The sequence below is a fragment of the Topomyia yanbarensis genome, chromosome 1, assembly GCF_030247195.1.
Source record: "Topomyia yanbarensis strain Yona2022 chromosome 1, ASM3024719v1, whole genome shotgun sequence".
Classification (NCBI taxonomy): Eukaryota; Metazoa; Arthropoda; class Insecta; order Diptera; family Culicidae; genus Topomyia; species Topomyia yanbarensis.
In genome coordinates this window covers 179,418,687-179,443,233 of record NC_080670.1, presented here as the reverse complement: position 1 = coordinate 179,443,233, position 24,547 = coordinate 179,418,687, and the positions used below count along the sequence as shown (strand labels likewise).

General features: G+C 42.2%; 1 protein-coding gene across 1 annotated transcript; it reads left to right on the top strand.

Moving 5' to 3' along the window:
- Positions 1 to 10,459: 10,459 nt before the first annotated feature.
- LOC131683183 (ribonucleoside-diphosphate reductase large subunit) lies at positions 10,460 to 13,793 on the top strand. The gene is made up of 5 exons (XM_058965024.1): positions 10,460 to 10,657; positions 10,741 to 10,829; positions 10,905 to 11,082; positions 11,366 to 12,984; positions 13,041 to 13,793. Exons 1-5 carry the CDS (start codon positions 10,618 to 10,620, stop codon positions 13,635 to 13,637), a joined length of 2,523 nt encoding a protein of 840 aa, XP_058821007.1. The 5' UTR covers positions 10,460 to 10,617; the 3' UTR covers positions 13,638 to 13,793.
- The last annotated feature ends 10,754 nt before the right edge of the window (positions 13,794 to 24,547 follow it).

Genomic DNA, 24,547 nt, shown 5'->3' with positions numbered 1-24,547 from the left:
AAAGTTGGTGGGTCAGGGTGTAGACATATCGTTAAGTAGAAGATTCATTTAGTAGGCTCTATTGAGCGCCGCTTTGAAAGATGTCAGTGAATTTTGCTGCCTCACAGAAAGTGGTAACGAGTTCCAGGTGGACGCTCCATACACTAGGACACTTTTTCGCAGGCTGGTGGTGTGGTGTGGCATATTAAAAGATCTGGCTCGTTCGTTTCGTCCGATTGGGGCGTGATGCTTAATATAGTCCGGATGCAAACCGTGGTAGGCCCCATACATAAAGTGGCATATGCGTCGACGATAGTTTTCGAGAAGATCGCATCCGAGTATTGTGTGTCGCACCAATCGGGTTGTGTCACGCCGTCGTAGCCCGTATACAAACCTCACTGACGACTTGAAGCATCGGTGTAATTGTTCTTTTTGTGTAGCTGAGAGTCCAGGGTAAAAAACAATGTCTCCGTACGAGAAGAATGGCATCAGTACTGCTTGGGTGAGTTTTTTACGAGTTCGTACGGAAAGTACTCCTTGAAATCGTCGGAAAGTTCGAAGAGTGTTGTAGGTCTTTTTTGTGATTTCGTTGACTTGTGCACACCATTTTAAGTTGGAGTCCATGATGAGTCCGAGGTTTTTGACTTCTTTGGATAGTGCAATGGATTCACCACAGAACCAAATATTTTCCTGCGGCACTACCGTACCTTCCTTGCAGAATATTATAGCCTTTGTCTTTTTGGGGTTGGGAAAAAGTTGGTTTTCTATCGCCCAATTTTGGATTGCGTTGAGGTCGGCGTTGATCAGCTGAATAAGTCTGTTAACATCGTTTTTATGACCAGATACGTATATTTGGAGATCGTCTGCATAGAGATGGTATTCGCATTTAACGACACTTGGTAGGCTGTTTATGTATAGCGAGAAAAGAAGCGCGCTTAGACACGAACCTTGCGGTGTTCCGTCTGTTAACATCCTAGCGGTCGAGGTGGTATTACCAAGGTCTACTCGCTGGCTCCGTTGGTCCAGGAACGATGATATCAGCTTACATGCGGAGTTTGAAAAACCGAATTCCCTCTTAAGCTTCGTTTTTAGTAAACCGTGTTTGACGCAATTGAAAGCTAAGGAAAAGTCGACGAGAACCAAAACTGTGCATCTACCATTATCAAAGTTGCTGACGATGTCATGGGTGACTTTTACTAGTGCTGTCGTTGTGCTGTGTGCTTTACGGTAACCAGATTGATGTTTGGCTAAAAGAGCAGGATTGGTTGTTTCGAGGTGTTCGGTTATTTGGGACAGGGCAATCTTCTCAAATACCTTGGACACAGCGGGGAGGACGCTGATGGGTCTGAAGTCGGTGGATGTAGCTGGGTTGGATGTTTTGGGTATAGGTGTTATTAAAGCTTCTTTCCAGAGGGAAGGAAAAGATTGAGCTTCGATGATAGCGTTGAACAGGTGCGTGAGTAATGGCAGGACAAACGGACAGAGCATTTTTATGAACGAGATCGGGATCTCATCGGTTCCAATGGCGTTGGTATCGATTTGGTAGATTTTCTTGCAGATCTCCTCTACGTTTGTGTTCCTAAACCGGAATCCTCCTTCAGTTTCATTCATTGTTGATACGTTGGGCAGCGTTTCCAGGGACATGGAAGATTGGTGTTGAAGTGAAAGATGACCTTCAGCAAAGAACTGGTTTAGTTGTTCGGCGTCTAACTCCTCGGTGACATGGTTTGTTTTAGTGTTGTGTATTCCCGCTCTCTTCAGATTGCTCCACAATTGTTTAGCTGGCAGGTCACTGCTGAACTGTGAATCAGCGTAGCGCTTTTTCGCAGTATTGATCAAGTTGTTGGTTCTACTTTTTTTGGAGATATAGTTCTGCCATTGCGCATCTCCTCTGGCACGGTTCGGATTCCGGGCATAGAGTGAATAGGCGAGGTCTCGAATTGCAATCGCGTTCTGGATTTCGTTCGTTATCCACGGGGTTCGTTTGTCTCGTACATAAATCGTCCTTTCAGGAGCATGTTGATCTAGCAGTGAGCGAAGTTCGTTGTGTAGTAGTTGCGTTTTGATGTCTATGTTCTCTTCTAGGTAGATGTCCTGGAGGTCTTTAGCTTGGTAGTCTGCTTGCAGCCGTAGGGGATCGATTCCACGGAGATTTCTTACGTATCTAGTTTGATTACGTAATACGTAATCAAACTAGATACCGTCAATTTGCTATCTGATCGAACCATCAATTGTTTCCAGATATATTCATCTCGTATAGCTTGCTGAATCTCACCGATCTCTTTGGATAGAATAAAGGCCGTCGATTCATAACATCAGGCAATTAAAGACGTTTGCAGCTGTTGATGAAAACGTGTTCAAAAAGGATTCTAATTGAATAATAAATCGAATAATGAACTTACTTTCATCATGTTCTCCGGGACTTCTTCGAGTAGTAGTACTAAATGCTTTCCCAGCAGCGCGCCTAGTGAAAGCAAATCTCCCTCGTACGATGGAAGTATCAAATCTATTTCTTGTTTGGTAGGCCACATCACCTCGCAACATTCTACCAGTGGACGCAATTTCATTCGACTGACAAGCCGATCAACCGACAGGAAGATTTCCTGACTTGTCTCCATCTGGATCTGGAGGATAAAACTTGCATAACTTTCCTAACTTCTTGATCGTTAAACCTTACCTGGGATATATCGGATTTCGGTAACGTTTATTTTAGTTCAAGTATTCAATATACAACAAACAAGACTTGTGTTTCGTTGAAGTTTTCAAGTGTCAGTGCGCACTTCTTAGGCCCGATTCAGACGATACATCAGCTTCCATCAACGGAACGTCACCGTTTCGTCAGGATAAGTTTCTCGTGTGCCCGTTCACACGTGCTGTACGTCAAAACATTCCGTTCCGTTGATGTGTGTGAATAATGCCTCCATCTAACTGCATGTAACTAATCATGACGTTTTCTTCCGGCGACGGATGTCTGATGTATCGTGTGAATCGTGCTTTATTGGTGTGCCCGAACCCAGTAAAGTTCGGCCGGAAATGAACCGGCATTCTGGCTGGATGTAGTTAGTATTTCGGCTTCAACCCGCTCAAACGATTCTGAATAATCAATGATTTCTGTGAACCGTTTGAATGCGACAACCGATTCTGAAGCCAATTATGCCGGAATTGGTTGTTGCGTTAACGCAACGTTACCTCAAATTTGAGCAGGAATTCTGAACCGATTTGCAGTCAAGTACCAGGAAAGTAGGCAATCTTCCTGCTCAGTATTCAAATTTGCGAATCCGTCCACAATACAGGAAGTAGGTTGAATGCTTCTGTACAAATTGTATTCGTGTATCAAAAAGAATAGTTTTAGTGACAGAACACCGTGGAATGGTTTCGAACCAAGAGAAGGAATCCTGAAAACGAATGCCTATTAATCATGTTGATTCACGTATGCGGCATGGAGAACCATTTTATAGCCTTTCGTATGTTTGTGGGTAAAATGCTGATTTCCAAAGCTAGTTTCCGTCTTGTGTTCAGTGTCCTAGGATCCTGGATTATCAAGAATAGATCCGGAAGTCTGAAAATGATCTTAGAATTATTTTAAATAACTATTTTTAAACAAATTAGAATATTCCTTCTGGTTCTTTTCCAGTTTTCTGAATAATAAATAATGTCTATAGCAACGAAGAGTTTTTAGTGCTCAGCGCTGCCAGTTTTAGCAAAATGTCATCAAAGTACACTGTCACTCTGACAGTGTACCTTTATTGGTGTACCTGGGTTATAAAATGTGTCCTCGAAAAATGATCAGAGCATTCCGTATTAACATATTTGTATTTGGTTCAACTTTTGCTGACTTTCTGCTTGCCACGCTGACCGGGGACCCCTCCAAATTAGCTTAAGTTGTGATTTTCAGCTCAATTAGGTAATATTTGAGGTTTTGTCCGACCGATTCCGTCTCTATCGGTTGATGCATTTGAGCTGGAATTCATGCTGGAAGTTCGAACCGGTTCCGGACTAGTTTGACTCTGGGACGGGACGTGCAAAGTGAAAAAAGTAACTGTCACCACGAACCGGCAATGGCCTGTCATTGCGAACCGAACCTTTCTTGACGATTTTCATTTTCTTGGAATGGACAATGCCTGGGTAGTATCGTAATATTCTGGATGTATACAAGGTGTATTTAGAAAACATATTTTACATTGTTTACACAAACAAATATGCAAAATGCACCGAAGGCACGTGCAGTTTAATTATTCTACTCAACAGTTATGGTTAATGAAATTGGATGTAGAAACAACAAATGTGATTATATTTCCATTGTAACTTTTCCAGAATAACATTGTTTTTCGTTGTAATGTAACAATAAAATGCTGTAATCAAGGGGCGTGACACTTCCAATAAATTATAAAATAATATACAAATATAATGTTTTTGTAGGATTATAGGGCAGGTTATAATTTTATAAACTTTATAAGAAATATGCATTGCAGAATTTTCGAACTTGCTTTCGAACTTATTCTTAGTGTGCGGGGAATTTATTAGTTTTCAAGTTTTATTATTTCCAATGGAAAACTTTCTGCGTGATAACAGAGGCTGGCTTTGGATCTGACATAAGAATGGAAAAGTTGCTGTAGGGTAATATCCCAAATTCTGTGATGACGGTTCGTTCGCCGGTTATTGGCGGGCCTCATTGTGCATATCATGGAAAATGTGAAACTGGTCGAGAATAGATTGCCGAATTTATTGAAGCGGAACGGAAGTATGGAGTTCTGGTTATTGTGGCCACCAAAGATCATTCTACCGACAGTAGCAAAGCACGACCTGATCAAGAAATTTGTGAACCAGCTGGAACTTTTTCGGCCGTTGTTTCCGAGCACAGTCATATGAGGAACGGGAGCTACCGAATTAGCGCAGGCAATGATAGATGCTTGCACGCAGAAATCTAATTTCAACCTGTTGTACGAGTGTTTCTGATAGTCGAAAGAAAGATTCTGAAGATTGCCAAAGAAATAGTATGTTGCTAGAACGATTGAGCTTTTTAAAGAAGCCGTCAGACTTTGTACTGACAAGGTAACATAAGCGGGTTTTATGGAATTTCTTCCCTTTTACTCAATTTTCTGCTCCAGGGCTTAGAAAATTTACCGATTTATACTACCAAAACTGCTACGTCATTCACCGGGGATGCAAGCGCTAAAGAATGCGATGAAAGACTTCAAATTAGTCATCTATCTGTCGGTCGGGGTTGGATTTATTGTACACCAATGTGCGGAGATGCCTGGACTGCCTACCAGACCTCCCCGTCCGGGATTCCAAAAAATGGCATCATCGAAAAACTGAAAACTTCCGCATCCAACGTGGCACTAAGGATGAGCAGATGGACCTGACCACCCGAAATCTAACGATATCTTTGACAAACCCAAAGAGAATGTCCGTATGTAACGTCCGCTCGTAAGCTTCGTCGATTATCATAACACTATACTGATCTGATTCATACAAAAATTCTCTGTGAAATGTACCATCCGTCATATATTTAATAACAGTCCTTTTAGAAGTACAATCCTCTTAACGAATATTATATCCACCTCATTGGCCAGCTTTATATATTTCCTGAACCACGCACGCTGCCACCGACATTGCAGCAACATGCTGAGGCAATCTTTTTTCCATCAATGAAGCCCGCTTCGTAGATATTCGCAGTGCAACTTTAATTCTTTTTCTTTTTAATTCACAGCGAGAGAAACCTGTGAATCGTTTTGATTCGTTTCTATATTTTATTACTTTGGATAACAGTTCACATCGGCCACATCCGACGGATTTGCAATGTTTTTAAGTACTCGAAAAAACTAGGTTGCTCATTCGATCGTTTTTGGCGTTCTGGCATTTCATCATTAAAGGCAAAACCGGGTCTGGAAAGACTACTCAAATCCCGTAATAACTTTATCGTTGATCTTTGATATTGTCCTTAATACAGAAACGGGTAAGATTGGGGGACTTTATTGGCAAATCAATGCAAAACACTATTTTGTTATCAGTTACAGTAGATTACGAAAACGGGCAGAATTATTTGTTTTTTATCTGATTTTCTTGTTTTTTTTTTACTTAATGTAATGTGCATCGAGAATCCCATAGCACATGGAACCGTTATGCATGTCTGGGATCACTACGTGCTGCTGAGCGGGATCTATAGCTTGCGAAATTTTTGGAGCGATCTCCGTAAGCGTGATCTGCGATACCACCAATATCAATCCTTTCGTCTCGTCTCCCCATATGAATCATTTCTGTTCGAATAAAGCAAATGCCAAATAAGTACAGGTTGATTGCTATTGAACTAGTTTGCAACATTACTCGACGGTTTTTCTGCGAGCCAGAGAATCGAGGGTAAGCGTTTTTTTTTCAATACGAGTCGCATTGCTGTTGTGTTTACGGTTGTGTTCCGTTACTGCTGTTGATCGATTTGTGGCCAGTTCAATCTGAAAGTGATATGAATTTTTCGAGCGCAAGTTTTTTTCTCTCTCAAATAATAGGATTATTGTTGCGGGTGGGATAGTTGAATCACCAGAGGTATTAAGACAGAGCTGTTTTGAGGTACAAAAACTTGTAGAAAACAAGATTGGTATTTGACAAAGCTACGTGTTTGTGTCTGGCTCCGATTTTATTCAGCCCGGGGACAACTTGACAGCTCCCATATATTGAACTCATAAGCAAATTTTGTGGTGATTTGGTGATGTCATGGCGGCTCGAATGGAGCAAAATTTGAAAAAGGCGCATCTCATTTACTATTTTCCATATCTAAAAAATAACTAATTTAAGCATTTCTATCATCAAATTTATTTCGCTGTTCACATTAGAAACTGTCCTCATTCCCCCATACTTAAACAGAAACATAGATTCCATTTGGAATTTAACAAATCCGAAAGAAAAAAAATCGATTTTCGGAAATACAAGAAGATGACTTTCAAAATCAAGCCACTACCACTTATATTGGAATTTCCGAAAATCTTCCGAAACTAATCAACATCTCCTCTGGTAGAGCCGAGGAAAATGCCAGAATAATTCTGAAGAGATCCATACCAAAACCATCGCAACATCTTCCGGACAGAATTATTGCAAAAGTCGAACAAAACTCTGGCCGAAGTCGAACAAAATTGTACATTCCTGGCAGCATTCTTGCTGAAACCGAGCACTACTGGTTTGCTGTCAGAATTCTGATAAAAGCACACAAATTTTATTCAAAACCAATTTTGCTAAATGTGTAGAAAATCCTACATATATGGTTTATTATCCCAATCAAAATACTAGAATTCTTGACGTTCTTAATGAACTTGAAACAAGATGTCACGAATTGTTAAGCTTGGTGATTTACTTTCATTGGCCAAAAAGTTTTTTATTTATATTTCATTTATAACACCAATGATTTACCGATTACAAACTTCACACAACAAGAAAACTAAAACATTTTTAGGAAGAGAGCCGGTTGCTAAAAACAACACCTTCCAGCTAAATCTATAATAAGATTTATGTAACTTTGCTGACGGTTTCCAATCAGGGATAAATTTATTCTCTAATAATATTTTTCTTTATCCACTTTTTGGAATACGCTTTTTCTAAATGTTGTTCTAGCCGCATTGACGGCGTTCATAACACACGTAACGAAACACGCTTTTCTCTTGAAACTTTTTCGTGTCGTTGTTCGTGGTAGTCGTACAGAAAAGGCATACTAGCGCCACCATCATTTCGGTGGTACATATATGAAACAAGCACTATCTGTCAAGTTGTCCCCGGGCTGATTTTATTAAACCAGGAGACCGCAGTTGAGTCCCAGTAAGTCCATCCTGAAAATGAGTATGTAATTCTTGCTTGTTCTAGTTAGTACCTAACTCCAGTGACACGACCTATTCTAATTATTCGCTGGTGTCACTGGAGCCGGATGCTAACTAGAACCAGCCAGATTTCTAAATAAATATCTTACCATTTATTGTTGATGCAACACCATTTTTTCATTGTTTATAATCACTCGCGGTAACTACGCAGTAGATTACTATGGTAACGGGTGTTCGAATTTTTTTTCGAACTTTCAACGATTCGAATACAATTATAACTTTTATAGACAAATAAAATAAATAAATAAATATAGGGAGATATAAAAATATAAAACCAGGTGAAATATTTTTATAAAAGAGTGTCACGCCCTCGGCTGTAATATTGGTGTGCATTTATATTCGGGTAACCTTTACACTATATAATTCTAATTTCCATCAAGTAAACAAATAAACAAAAAAAATACATAAACTATCTGACACATAATATAAATAATGGAGTAAATAAATAACGTAAATAAATAAAAAAGTAATAAATAAATAAATACTGACGGGCACAAACTAAAGACTACTAAACAAGAAACAAACATCCTTCAAACATGTAAACACGTAAGCTATTACATTTATTTCACATTTAGACATTTACTGACAATATTCACAAATATTACAAAATTTTAAGAGGGTTCATATCTAGGGGCAGATCAGTTGTGATGCATTTTGAAAAATCAGCGAAATTAAATGTATTTCTTTCCATCAAAATAGAAATTCAAAATGTATTATGCGTTGCGTGTAATGTATTTTGCGTTGCGTGTAAGACGTCAAAACCCTACAAAAAACTAGCCCTATATTCAACACAACGTCGAACAAAGTGGATCAGCGTAGGACGATTGCAAGATGGAGAGAAAGGTGGGAGCATTTGACACTTTTGAGTGTATTAGTATTATACTTGCAAAATTAAGCATGGCGGCCGGGGCCCTTGAAGTAAACATCAACATCCGAACGAGCATCCTGATTCTTTGGTGCACGATGAAAAGTGAGAAAAGGCCGAGCTTCACTTCGGATCTATCGATTAGAACACTTATGGACACTTTTTACCTTGAAAAAAACCGATTAAATTAACTATGACCGAACCTAAACAAAACTTATGGCAACAGAAGGGCCCACTACGTCAACTGTTTGTGCTTTTTTTTCTTCATACCCTCTTGTTTTTTCGGCTTCATCAAAGAAAAATGACAACCGCACTAACACACAGAAAAAATGTGCACACCTGTATCCGTCTTGGGACGATTGTTAAACAAACTTGTGCGAGGGAGTGCAAAGTTGATGAAAAAAATTGAAATTAAATGCATTTTTTCTAATTTGATGTAAATTTGTTATACATTCCTAGAGTGATCTGCCCCTAGGTTCATGTTAAGCTGACCCAGTGACCACGGATTAATTGTGAACAAAAAAACACAGGTCACAGATTCTAACGATCAATTTGTTTAATGCCAGCTTGAATTTGTCCAATACGAACTGTTTTGTTTTGTAAAATTTGACTTGAAAGCAACGGACAACAAACATTTTCGTTCATAAACATAATATTTGTTGAAAATGCCCTATTATTAAGAAGCGAACAAATAGTTTTATTAGTAATTTAAAACAATAATATTGATTATACCATATCAAACAGGAAAATTGACGACAAACAAATCTCGACAAACATATGATTACGGCCTAAAAGCCAACTGTCAAAATCCACTTTGAATGGAAATTCCAGACAAACCGTTATTAGTCGAACACAGTTCACAACAGTTTATGAAAGAGAAAACTTTTCTCTTTCGTTTACTACCAACATCTGTGATTGGCGTGTAACGGTTTGTCCGGAATTTTCATTCAAAGTGGATTTTGACAGTTGGCTTTTAGGCCGTAATCATATGTTTGTCGAGAAATGATTAAGACGTAAAAGCCAACGGACAAACGGTCACTCGCCAACCAAAAATATTAATAGTAAACAAAAGGGAAAAGTTTTCCCTTCCATTTAGTGCTGCGAACTGTGTTCGGCCCTAGGGGCAGATCACTCTAGGAATGTATAATAATTTTGCATCAACTTAGAAAAAATCGGAAAAAATTTTAATTTCCATTTTTGCATCAACTTTGCACTCCCTCGTAGAAAAGATTACTTAACAATCGTCATACGCTGATCCACTTTGTTCGATGATTTGTTGAATGTAGGGCTGTTTTTTGTAGGGTTTTGACGTCTTACACGCAACGCAAAATACACTGCACGCAACGCAAAATGCATTACGAATTTCTATTTTGATGGAAAGAAATGCATTTAATTTCGCTGATTTTTAAAAATGCAAAAATGCAGCCCCTAGGTTCGGCCAGTAACGGTTTATCCGGAATTTCCCTTTAAAGAGAATTTTGACAGTTGGCTTTTGCACCGTAATCATATGTTTGTCGAGAATTGCTGAATAAAACAAAATTTTATATATTATTTATCGTACGTTTTATGCGTTATACATGCAAACGTTATCAAACAAATTTTACTCATTTTTGAGTAAAGACATCTTTGTTCCAATGATTAGATGAGAATAAGCGTGTATTGTTCTTGAAATCGCCAAAAAAAGTAAACTGGCATGCCCCTCGTCCGGTTCATTTTCCACCCGTTTCTACTGTCATCACAAAAAGACATCACGCTTCAAACGTACGAAATTTGCGGGAAAACTTCATTCATACTTGCGATTTTCAGTGCTCTAGGCTGCTGGTTCGTATCAGATTTCGTCGCATTGTTTAATTATTATAGGGTTTTGAGTTACGGCGATAAGACAACCAACGGACTGTGCAAAGTGTGAAAATGGTGTTTAAATCGAACAAGATGTACGTCTTCAAGCGAGGTAAGTTTCCACCACCGGGCTGATCCAATGGTCGGTCAATCTTCCGCTGCATATCCGTTACTGTTGCCTTTCCATCTCACTAGACGGTCGCAAGGAGGAGGTACATCTGGACAAAATCACTTCCCGTATCCAGAAGCTCTGCTACGGCTTAAATATGGACTTTGTCGATCCGGTATGTATTTCGCATATTCTGGATCAGCTAATTGAGTTGACTTAATTTTCCCTTTCGCTCACGCTAATACCGTAGGTTGCCATTACCCTGAAAGTCATCAACGGACTGTACTCCGGCGTAACGACGCAAGAGTTGGACAACCTGGCCGCCGAAACGGCTGCCACGCTAACCACGGAACACGCCGATTACGCTATCCTGGCTGCTCGACTGGCCGTGTCAAATTTGCACAAGGAAACGAAGAAGCATTTTTCCGGTGAGTGGCTCTGAATTTGTTATTAGATTTGTGATCATTGAACTTAGCACGGACGCACTCGGGTGCAATTTGCTATGATACAGTCGATAAAATTAACAGGAATGTTCTTGTTTTATCTAACGGAAAATTGCTGTTCAAAATAACAGCTGCCTCATGTATAATCAAATGAGGGTTGAATTATTTATTATGTCAACTTGTTTAGCACATTTCTAACGTTGAACAGTTTCTTGAACACGAACAAGAAAAAACATGACTAAATCTTCAACTGATTTTTCCATCACAGATGTAATGCACGACCTGTACACGATGGAGAATGAACATCTCGGAATAAAAATGCCCATGATTTCGGACTTCCACTACAAGGTGATCATGGATAACGCCGACCGGTTGAATTCGGCCATCATCTACGATCGTGATTTCGGCTACAATTACTTCGGTTTCAAAACGCTCGAACGGTCGTATCTGCTTAAAATCAAGGGCAAGATTGCCGAACGACCCCAGCACATGTTGATGCGGGTGTCGATTGGAATTCACGGCGAAAACATCGACGCCGCCATCGAAACGTACAATCTGCTGTCGGAGCGATATTTCACTCACGCATCGCCTACTCTGTTTGCGGCAGCCACTCGCCGGCCCCAGCTGTCTTCCTGTTTCCTGCTGACGATGAGCGAGGACAGTATCGAAGGGATCTACGAAACGTTGAAGCAATGTGCACTGATATCGAAATCGGCCGGAGGAATTGGTTTGAATGTACACTGTATCCGGGCGAAGGGAACCTACATCGCTGGAACGAATGGCATTTCCAACGGGTTGATTCCGATGCTGAGAGTTTACAACAACACTGCTAAGTATGTGGATCAGGGTGGAAATAAGAGACCGGGAGCGTTTGCCATCTACTTGGAACCGTGGCACGGCGATGTGTTTGAGTTCTTGGATTTAAAGAAAAACACGGGAGCGGAAGATGTTCGGGCTAGAGATATGTTCTATGCGCTGTGGATACCGGATTTGTTCATGCAACGGGTGGAGGCTAATGAGGACTGGAGCTTGATGTGTCCGCACGATTGTCCGGGGTTGTCGGAAACATGGGGCGAAGAGTTCGAGAAACTTTACACCGGTTATGAGAAGCAGGGTCGCTTTATCCGTAAGGTCAAAGCTCAGGACCTATGGTTTGCCATCATTGAATCGCAGGTGGAAACTGGAGTGCCTTACATGCTCTATAAGGATGCTTGTAACCGAAAGAGCAATCAGCAGAACGTTGGAACCATCAAGTGTTCCAATTTGTGCACGGAAATTGTGGAGTACTCTTCCAAGGACGAGATTGCCGTGTGCAACCTAGCTTCCATCGCCCTGAATATGTTCGTGAAACCGGACAAAACGTATGATTTCCAGAAACTGAAAGCCGTGGCCAAGACTGTCACCAAAAATCTCAACAAAATAATCGACATCAACTTCTACCCGGTTCCGGAAGCTCAGCGTTCGAACATGCGCCATCGCCCCATCGGAATAGGCGTCCAGGGACTGGCCGATGCGTTCATTCTAATGCGATACCCTTACGACAGCGAGGAAGCACAGAAGCTGAACCAGCAAATTTTCGAAACCATCTACTACGGTGCACTGGAAGCCAGCTGTGAGCTGGCGGAAACGGAAGGCACCTACGAAACGTACGACGGATGTCCAGTTAGCAAAGGTATTCTCCAATACGACATGTGGAACAAAGAACCGACCGATTTGTGGGATTGGGCGGTACTGAAGGAAAAAATTGCCAAACATGGAATTCGAAACTCGTTGCTGCTGGCACCGATGCCAACGGCTTCGACTGCGCAGATCCTCGGTAATAACGAATCGTTCGAACCGTACACCTCCAACATCTACAACCGTCGCGTGCTGTCAGGGGAATTTCAGGTAATCACTTAAAACGAATAACAAAAAAATTAAATTTAAACCCACCCCCTTTTCAGGTTGTCAACCATCACCTGCTGAAGGATCTCACCGAACTTGATCTCTGGGATGACGAAATGAAAAACAAAATCATCGGCAGCAACGGGTCGATCCAAGGCTTCGAAGAAATCCCAAAAGAAATCCGTGATCTGTACAAAACCGTTTGGGAAATTTCCGTTAAAACCAGCATCAAGATGGCCGCTGATCGGGGTGCCTTCATCGATCAATCACAATCATTCAACATTCACGTCGCCGAACCGAACTATGGCAAACTGACCTCGATTCACTTCTACGGCTGGAAGATGGGTCTGAAGACGGGAATGTACTATCTGCGTACGAAACCGGCAGCCAGTGCGATTCAGTTTACCGTTGATAAGAGTAAACTGGCCGCCGACTCGAATCGGTTGAACAGTAGCGTCGGAGGGGCTAGCACGTCGTCTGCGGTGAAGATGAACGGTACCAGTAGCACACCAAGGAAGATGGCTAATGGGGATGTTTCGGCGTCCGGTGCCGATATGCCGCAGATGGATGGTTCGTTTGCTGAACGTAACCGGCGCATGGCTGAGATGGTGTGTTCGCTGGAGAATAAAGAAGACTGCATGATGTGTGGGTCATAAGTCTTACGCCTAAGTTGGGCATGGTTCCTGGTTTATTTTGTAGATTTGTTTTGAATCCAGAGTTTTACATATACTTAGTTTTTAGAATTTATTTGCTACATCTTTGTGTTACGTATTAGGTTAAGGTCATTTTATACAGAAACAATTCATCATTTATTCGCTGTTTTTTTGAAGAGAAAATACAGCAAAGTCGTGTGCGTAAATAGACAACAATGGTACTGATTTTAGGAGAAAAAAAAGGTTTGCTTCAATGTAGAAATGTAGAAGTTCGTCACAGTGATTGAGAATCGCTTGGGTTATCTCCTGCATTCGCCTTCTTTTGGGGTATACACGTGCAGCCTCTTACAATGTCTTTCCTGTCTCAATAAAAAAAAACAGAAAATCAAGAATGCACTGAGGAGAATCATATAGTTTTAGTTTAAGCTAGCTTGAAAATTTTATTTGCTCCTAAATGTTAATTGTTAACTCTAACCAAAACTACTTTTCCTTGACCGGATGTACAGTGTAAACTAACAGATTTTCGTACGCAATAAAATTACAAACTACAAATTACATTTTCTGCAGTCAGTCTAGTGAACACACCGACCACCAAACCTTGGGTTGTTGGCTACGATCGTTGAAAGTCGTATCAACACTACATTATACCCCTTGCACTCACCATCTCTACCAAACCTTGTGAGCTGCGTTGACTCTTACTTCTCCGTGGCACCTCTGGCAAGATCGATATAAAAACGTTAACAACATTTTGATAATCATTCCACGTTTCTTTACCTTACATTAAACACGTTTTCTAAGTAGATTGAGTTCTCGTCAGATTTTCTTCGTTAGGTCATCCGAAGAGCCCGCACTGAGGATGCAAGAGAGATCCGCCGTGAAGTGTTTCGAGCTGCGAAATTGTCCCTTAACATGTGTGTGTGTGTGTGTGTTAACCATCCTATCTCCCACTAGCTGGTAGTGATTTACAGAAAAAAGATGTTTGCATGTATATAAACATTCATGAAAATAACTTGGTTCACGGATTTAGGAAGGTGTTAGCTCAATTGACTTTCCGATGACCCATTTCGTGTACAGTGCCAGACATGTTCCGAGGTCATCGTTCCATCAACTAGCCCCGCCTTACTGTAATGTTTGTATCAATTGGATTGTAACATTACAGTAAGAATTTCGATTCCATTTAAGCAGGAAATCGACGCGTATTTAGTATATTGGTTCAATTTGTATATATATATATATATATATATATATATATATATATATATATATATATATATATATATATATATATATATATATATATATATATATATATATATATATATATATATATATATATATATATATATATATATATATATATATATATAACATAACACATGTGTGCTAAAAAACTTACCATTTTTGCAGTTTTCTACCTTTATTTCTATCTCCCATTTATGTCTCCTTTGACTCTCATCCACATTTCTTGAATTCCTGCTTATTTAAGAAAGAAAAGGGTAAACCGATAGACTCCGTGTTTTCCTCAACGCTTTCGTTTCTCTTAGTCTGGTGTCACTGCCTGTTGGACTTGTGTAAGTTGTTCCATTGGAGATCTCCAAGGGGCTGTAATTGGAGGAAGAGCTGACTTCTATCCTGAAGTATCAGTTTTTCACTTTAATATTTTATATGTGTGCACTACAAAACAATCCCGTGTATAATGCAACCATTTTTTGAACATTTATATGTACATAAGCCCACATACACACACACACACACACCAAAAAATAATGAAATTTAAACGACATGTAAATCAATACGAATGTACAAAGCTTGAAACAAAAATCTGATTGACAATTAAGTTGAACTCGATGCACTCAATGGGAGCATCAAAAAGCATATGATTTTACACTTTCATTCGTGCAATATTACATGTCATTTATTTTACAGCAATATTGGATTAAAAATACATTAAAGTGCATTGGTCGGTGCCAAGTCAGACCGGACTAAGTCGCAAAACATCAAAAAATGAGTTAATGATAGCACTGGATAAAGAATTTCTTCAGCTACATTCCACTTTTACCAGATTTGAAATATGAAACAATAAACAAGAATTATGGCAAAAATTATTTTCCAACTATAATGTAAAGGATGCTGCGATTCAAAATTTAAACGCGTTTTTCTCGAAATCAATGCATTGTCACTCAGTCCGGTCTGACCCAACATCGATCAAATATGTGCACGAAAATAAATTTAAAATCACAAAAAAAAAATTCTGTGCATATATAGATACACACATGTACACATAAAAAATATACACATACATTCATACACACATACATATACAATACATACATATACGCATTGTAACACATGTATACATCCATACACACATATACACAATTACATACATATACTTGAGTTGAAGGAGGACCCCAATTGAATGCATCTAGCATTATTTTTCTATTTTTCGTTGCATCCAACCGAGGTTGCAAACGGTGCGGCTTGTACAATTATGATTTGTAATCCATCCAGTTCTATTTCTTCAAGACAAGAGACAACGTCGTGTCTAACCATCGACGACTTTCAGATCAACGAAAATTCCAGACCATTCCAAAAGCCCCCCTCCGTGGTAAGAAAATATTTAATGAAACTGTGCAGTAGGCCCACTGATTCGACAACTGCATCGAAGCTCAGTGAAGTTTTAAGGTTGGACAGAGAAAGGGCAAAATTCGCAAACGAAAAAAAAACCTCTCCCCACCGTATGTCAGATCCTCACAAAAATCAATCAGCAGTACTGTAACAACATTCTACATACGCTGATTGATCTTCATGAAGATCCGACACACGGTGCGGAAAAAACTGCTTCCCCCGCCTGCAAACTTCGTGCATTCTCTGTCCAACCTTAAATGAAATAAACCCCGATGACCCCACGCCTGCTACCCGTTTTTTTAGAAGAAGACTCACTGTCCACCGGGCTGGAAGAAAAGGCTTTGTAAAACTGATTGTCTCAGGCCCGCTACGCATACCCCTCAGATGGCAGACCCTGAACAAGAAACCCCGTTCAGCTTCGGCAAAAAATGACAATGGTCAGACTGCAATTAACAATGACAGCATGTATGCATGTATAGCGAAGTAGAATGCGAGATGAAATGGAACAACATACATTCGCTCAAGGTCTCATCACACACAACCCAGCGTACATGATGTGCGCACCAAAATCATAGCGCATCAAGACAACCATCAATCACCCGACAAACATGAGGGATCTCCCCCGCACAACTGCAAAAAAAGTGATCCACAATGCACTTCCCCAGCGCAAGCGCTGAGATCTACCATAGCACCTCCAAGGCGATAAAATGTACAACAAACAGCAAAGTAGAACAACAATCCGTTATCGCTGTGCCACTCGTTCGAGTTGAAAAACTACACCCTGGTAGCTACCCACACTTTATCACCGAGTTCACACACTTTCCACACACTGATAAACCCATCCATTCTTGAGTCGCTGTCGACCAGAGATGCGAGATCCGCAGTCATGTCCGCAAACTCGCAGACTTTCAACCTTAGCTGCAGATCCCTTCGATGACGCAGACACTTGCAGATCCTTCAGTTTGGCTGCAGATACTTGCAGATTTTTTAGTTTGGTTCATACATTTACAGATTTTTGCATATAAAGGCTTTTGGCTACACCAGCCCTCCCGACATCCTTTGCTCTTCCCAGACTCCAAAATTATCATTGCAGACATTTGAAAAAAGTATCTGGCATCTCCGCTGGCGACACCAAGAACCAGTCAAAATTCTCCGCTAACATAACAACAAAGTAACAAACAATCAGCTTCCGACGCTCGCAGCTTCACCCTGCCGTGCCCACTCACACACACACCCACACAACAACACAGCCCACGCCTAGAAAAAAAAACTTCCTGCAAGTCGTTCCCTCTCTCTCACCGTTTCCACCAAACACCACACGAAGACTCGACTCCGAAATTCCGATTTTCTGCCTTGCTCCCGAGCTCCCCGCAACCGCCCAACACACGCAAATGAAATCAACAACCGTCCGCGAACAACCACGCAGGAAAAGCAAGCGAATTCATACAATTTGCACCCCGAAAAAGCGAAGGAATTTCCGTCGGTCCAGTGACGATTTTTACTTCTTGCTCCGACTCGAACCGAATATGGATCAGGAAGAACAATATAATGAACTATTAACAAAATAATGAAAATAATGCCCATAATGGAAGTGCTGAAATTGCCAATTGTGCAATGCAGGGATCAGACGCCGAACTCTTTTCAGGCAAACCCCCGTCCCTTGTTACACCGAATATCAAGTGTGATCACCAACACTACAGTACCGTCGAGTCCAATGCAACCTGAAAACTTGTATACAAGTACAAGATTGTATGAGAGCTACATTCCAGCAACGGACCGAAACACCACCACCAGTACAAAACTTAGGATCCTGCATCAATGCTGAAAGCTTCAAAAATTGCGCTCATGCTGATAATACTTCTCTCTCACCCTAACACGATTCGAGAAACAAGTATTTGAACGTTGTATGGATGGTGATACTTAAAAACGAAATATAAGTAATGTATTGTACTCCCTGTTACCGGCCACCGCGGCATGCTGACGGCTGGTCATTGGCCTGCCTCCACGGCTATAACGAAACATCCACTGCACAAGCCGCCATGCCACCACCATGCAGAAGCAACCTTATCTTCTGCCACCCTTCACTAACACCAACTCGCGCAGGCCACAACAGCAAGATTCACACATACAGACGCAAACATATATCCACAAGAGCGATTACAATGTTGAAAATTGCAATCAAAATGCCTCAATTTTCTGCATTTAAGATGCATTTTTCATATCACTCACGTAACTAGGAGGGCACTACATCTTCTAGACCAACTAAAGAACACTTCCCTGGTTATCACCCGCGATGATTTCACTCAAAATTGGCTTTGTTCGAAGAGCGTTAGTGAAAGCACGTCAACCGCCCAGCCACTCACTTACTTCTCTCCTGCGAAATTGTCCCTTAACATGGCCATTAAAAGCAGCAAGAGAGCGTGTTTCGAAAACCTGTATGAGAGTACCAACGCGAATCCGTGGGGTGACGCCTACAGGATTGTGATGGCCAAGACCAAAGGGGGCTCTTCACCCCCAGAACGGTCTCCGGACCGGTTGGCGATGATTATCGAAGTACTCTTCCCGTCTCGAGCCACAAGCCCCTGGCCACCTGCACCACGAGACAATGCAGGCGCGGCCAAAATGGTGGCTCCGGTGACGAATGAAGAACTACTCGCAGTGGCTAATTCCCTAGCAATGAACAAAGCTCCAGGGCCGGATGGAGTTCCAAACAACGCTCTCAAGGCAGCGATCATAACGAACCCGAACATGTTCAGGCTAGCTATGCAGAGATGCCTTGATGAGTGCAGTTTCCCCGATAGATGGAAAAGGCAGAAATTGGTGCTGTTGCCGAAGCCCGGGAAGCCACCAGGCGACCCATCGGCGTACAGACCAATCTGTCTGATCGACACGACTGGCAAATTGCTTGAGAGGATCATCCTCAACAGGCTAACCCCGTACGCAGAAGGTACGGACGGCCTGTCAAGCAACCAGTTTGGCTTTCGGAAGGGTAAGTCCACAGTGGACGCTCTCAATTCAGTGATAAAGACTGCCGAGATAGCGATCCAACGAAAAAGGCGAGGCATTCGATACTGTGCGTTAGTGACACTTGACGTGAAGAACGCATTCAACAGCACAATCGGGGTTGCCATCGCGCTCTCGTTACACCGGCTTAGCCTACCGGTGGGTCTGTGCCGGATCCTTGAAAGTTACTTCCAGAACCGCGTACTGCTATACGAGACCGATGCCGGTCTGAAAAGGGTTACCTATTACCGCCGGAGTCCCGCAGGGCTCGATTCTATGGAACCTCATGTACGACGGGGTTCTGAGACTGATGTTCCTTCCTGGGGTCAAGATCGACGTAACCTTGGAGGTCTATGGGGAGTCAGTCCCTGAGGTAGAACTAACCGCATAACACGAGATCAACACGGTGGAGAAATGGATGAGCGCGAGAGGCCTGGAGCTCGCTCAGCATAAGACGGAGCTAGTTATCGTCAACAACCGCAAGTCGGCACAACATGCAGTTATCACTTCACAGCGGAGTCTGAAGTCTCTCGGAGTCATCATAGACGACAAGCTGACCTTCGGCAGCCATGTCGACTATACATGCAAGAGAACTTCGACTACTGTTGCGGCACTATCGAGGATGATGTCCAACAGCTCAAAGGTGTGCGCCAGTAGACGTAGGCTACTGGCAGGCGTTGCCGTATCTATACTCAGGTACGGCGGCCCGTCATGGTCAGAAGCACTGAGGGTAACCAGTTACCTTCAGAAACTGGAGAGCACTTACCGCGTGATGTGCCTCAGAGTGATATCTGCCTACCGCACGGTATCACACGATGCATCCTGCGTGATAGCGAGCATGATGCCAGTCGGGCTGGTCATTCGGGAAGATGAGGAGTGCTTTGAGCTACGTGGAAATAGGGGAGCCCGCGAGCGCACCAGGGTGACCTCGGTCGACAGATGGCAGCGTGAGTGGGACAACTCCTCGAAAGGTAGGTGGTAGGAGCTGGGTGGGAAGACCCCATGGGGAAGTTCACTTCCACCTGACACAATTCCTGTCAGGCCATGGCTGTTTCCGTCAGTACCTCCACACGTTCGGGCACGCGGAGGTCCCAGTCTGCCCGGACTGCCCAGGTGTAGATGAAACTGCCGAACACATACTGTTCGTATGTCATCGGTTTGACGTCTGTGGCTGGGACACAACCCCTAATACCCTTATTCAGCGGATGTGTCAATCGGTGGAGAAGTGGAACGCAGTCTCGGCTGCTACCATCCAGATTGCCAGTAGGTTACAGGTAATCTGGCGAACCGAGCAACAGACGACGGGCACGGCTAACTAGTGATTGGTTAGCTGGAGCGAAAAAGGCCAAGCGCAAAAAAAGGGAGTGAATGGTCTGTTCATGCCGAGGCAGGTTTGGCGCAGCGAATGGCAACCGCGTAAGGGGTAAACCCAGCCACCCCGAAGCAAGACAGAAGAGTGAGTGTATAGGCGTATAAGTGGACTGCCTCATGCCAAGACTGGAGGGTCGTAGCGTAGTATGTTGGGACTTAGCTATCGATGCCTCGTGGCGTGGCAGAGGAGCGAAAGGGTGAGCATCCAAGTCAGTCTCACACGGCATGTTAAGGGTGAGCACAAAAGTCAGCCTCACATGGTATGGTAGAGGCTAGCACAAAAGTAAGCCTAGCAAGGAATGAGTAAGGTGAGCACACAAGTCAGCCTCATGTGGAGTGTTTGAGAGTGAATCAAGGTGCGATAGAGAGAGCACCCAAGTAAGCCTCATACAGGACGTATGAACGCGTGAGTGAGAGTGAATGAATACATTAAGTACAGCCATCCCCCAGAAGTAATACCGAGAGGTAGTTCCTGGAAGGAACGATGGCGGAGCCTAATGGAGTTTAGTCGGTATTAATGGCAGCGTCACCATTCGAGCCCGACACGCCCCACAGTGGCGGGTCTTCAAACAAAAGTCGGACAAAACCTCAAATGTTACCTAATTTGGCTGAAAATCACAATTTAAGCTAATTTTGAGGTGCTGAGCTCATTTTTGGTGTCAAAAGTCAAAAAATATTAAATGCATTTTTCCATACAGTGTCATTGAACCTTTCTTATAGTTATGATCCCGTTTTCATGATAGATTTTCCGTTACTGTTCACCAATGACAGCAATATCATAAAAAATGAAGAACACTAATTTAAACCCATTGTATAACATGTTGGTTTACTGTAGATTGTTTAACTACTTTACACAAAACACCATGCACCTCCATATCAGCCACAAAGCTTCAAAATCTCCTTAAACCTTTTTGCGCACCTAGGCGCAGAACGAGACCATGATATTCGAAAAGTACAGGTTATTTCCCATAGAATGTATTCTATGTGACCGTTCCGAAATGATTCCGAAATTTGTACAGAATACATTAGTGTAAAAAGTATTTGTGATCTGACCACCACAAACATATTTGAACTAAAAAGTCATAGTTCCAAGCAAATTTACCAAACTTATTTTATTCACTAATCAAGTTCTTTCGTTCCTCTACACAATGAAACTAGTTGTGCTAAAATCGGACCAAAATCAAAAGAGCAACATGCATTTGAAGTGAACAGAGCAATGGTGGTTTCGGAAATGAAAATCATTAAAAAATCTGGACTTTGCTACGTTTACACTCATGTTAAAAATTGTGTTCTTATCCAATGATCATAAAATTTTAAATATACGTCATTCAATACATGAGAAATTCAGGAAAAATATAAAATATCAATATTTTAGAAATAAATTTTTGAGGTTTTGGCCAGCCTCCAGCCACTGTGCGCCCCCAGTACACCCCGTGCGGTAGCTTGGACACCTACCAATAGCACGTGTACTGGGCTAGGACGTAAAGGTCTTCTCCATTGTAAAAAAAGGCTTTTTTCTTGTTTAGCTCGATTGCTTACATTGTTGCGGTTCTTAACACTCAGTACACCAATTTCTGTTCCTGTCTGCAGGTGTAATTGCAAGCAGGAATTTCTTTTCCTGGTTTGCAGGCAACTTGTCCGTAGATCGGCACCGGTATACTGGGCGGCGACCGTTTCTCGGATTGTTATTCCTCGGCATGATTACATCGCACGCTCTTATTAGCAGCACTCTACCGGTTCAAGGGTAAATCCTTAAAGTTTTTCGACGAATACCCAATTTTCAAAGTGTTCATCCTCCGCCTCCATCGTGGTTCGACCTGTCTCCTGTTCCCAATATGGCACCGGATAGCTGCGCAGATACTTCTCCAACGCTCTCTAGCTTGTGTTTCTTTTCTGTCTAGGGTTGCAGAAAGTTACATCGATGATGGGTTGCTGACCCTGTGGTAAGTGCTGCTGGTACCTTCGTGAACAAGTTCTATGTTTAGTTTTGTTAGAGCCTCTAGTATATTGCGTCTGTTGGGTTTGTGATACGACTGCCACAATCAACTGACCAAGCAGTAAAGCCACTGTCCTACAGCAACTACAGATTAAGACTCCGCGCTAATTTTCGCCATCACGAAGCCTTTCTCTGCACAATACACAACGTCTCCAAAAGAATATCTTCTCACCGTCCGTATTGCTGTTGTTATCGCTTTATCTGCTGTCCAGTTCCCATGGCCGGGTGGGATTTTCTTTGGCTTGAAAATGATATTTACAACGCTCCTTGACTCCAACACGAATTGCCACACCAGTTGCTGTGCCATGTCCCATTGGATGCGGTTTATTTGCGTTACCTCTACTGTGATTTAGTAGCCTGTTTGAAGACCGAACATCATGTGCCTCCTGTCACATGATTTTTGGCTTTCTTGTTGGCATAGATCAGGTACTGCGGTGTCTTTCCAGCGCCTTATGCCTATTTTCCAACCGCACCTGCCGCATAGTTTCTTCCAATTCGGCCCTTTGCGGTTTCGTACCATGTTGCTGGACTCTGCCCTCAAAGCATATCTTCAGGCACGCCGATCAGCCTACTTTTGGTTCCCTGATCTTTAGTGCCTTGTTGGCTGCTTCAATTCTCAGCTTAATCAAAGCATCTTTTGTTCCACACGTTACCACTCTCATCCGATTCCCCCAACTAGCACAGCCCCCTTCAAGTCTAATTTTACATCTTTCTTCGCAGAAACCTCATTCAAATCCTTGCATTGAAGGGTCGCTTCCTTCTACGTTTGTTGAAGATGCCCGGTGTCAGGGATGTCCTTGAGATTCTTGAAGTCACCTAATATTACATCTCCCGGCAAAGCTCTTGACCTCTTCGTTATGGAGTAGCTCGTAGTTACTACCATCTGGTGATTTCCGTTCGCCTCGTTGATTACTTTCACTGCTGTATTGTTGTTCACTTTCTTCGCCGTTGTTAAAGCTGCCGCCAAAGCATTCCTGGACTCGACATTTCCGTTTGCGTCGCGATTTGCCATTCCTTAACGCGTACAGCTCATCTTTCAAATTCTTACCTCTTCTACCTTCGCTAGTTTTGCCTCTCTCGTCAACGTGTTGTGCTGCAGCCCTTGCTGCCCTCCTTGAAGCGTAATACCGCTAGTACTCGGCCATCAAGTTACACGCTGGTACTCCCACGTTCATGATTATTTCCTCATTGTAGCCATGCCTAGCATCTCCGTCGTGTCGCTCAGTGGAGCTGTGATCAGACCACATCTTGCGAATGGATCCGCTACTAGACCAGTCCTACCATCTGACTCTAAATAGTTTGTTATGAATGTCTTCTTGACTGTCGAGCTTCTATTATCAGGAGTTTTTTCGGCTAATCAGTCATAAATTAGACAGCGAAAACAACAATATTGCTTTTACTTCCTGTAAGTAAAAGCAATATTGTTGTTTTCGCTGTCTAATTTATGACTGATTAGCCGAAAAAACTCCTGATAATCTAAATAGTTTGGTCAAACTGACTTCGAATTCCCATTCAGCCGTTATCCAAACCCACATTGAGTAGTCGCCATTGCGATCTTATGGTTGCTTATGCACGTAGGGAGGCGATAGTAGAGGAAAACTGTTCAGTACCGGATCAGCGCAATTCAGGTTTATCTCGTGGGTAAGGGGGACTGATTTGATGGCAGGTTTGGTCAACAACAGCAGAAACAGCGTGTGGAGTTTCGGATATAGAAAAGGTAAAAGAAAAAAAGCACTCGCGAGAACTGGAAAGGGAATAAATTTATCGAAACGTATTAAAACGACAACCGCATGGATATAAATATAATAGACACTTTATTGGTTTTCTTCTCTGTTTTGTGCTCGAGGGGGAGGTCAAAAGAGTTCAGTCACTGTGATGCGAGGGTTACTTGGATGCGTAGGAAGGAAGGCCAGTT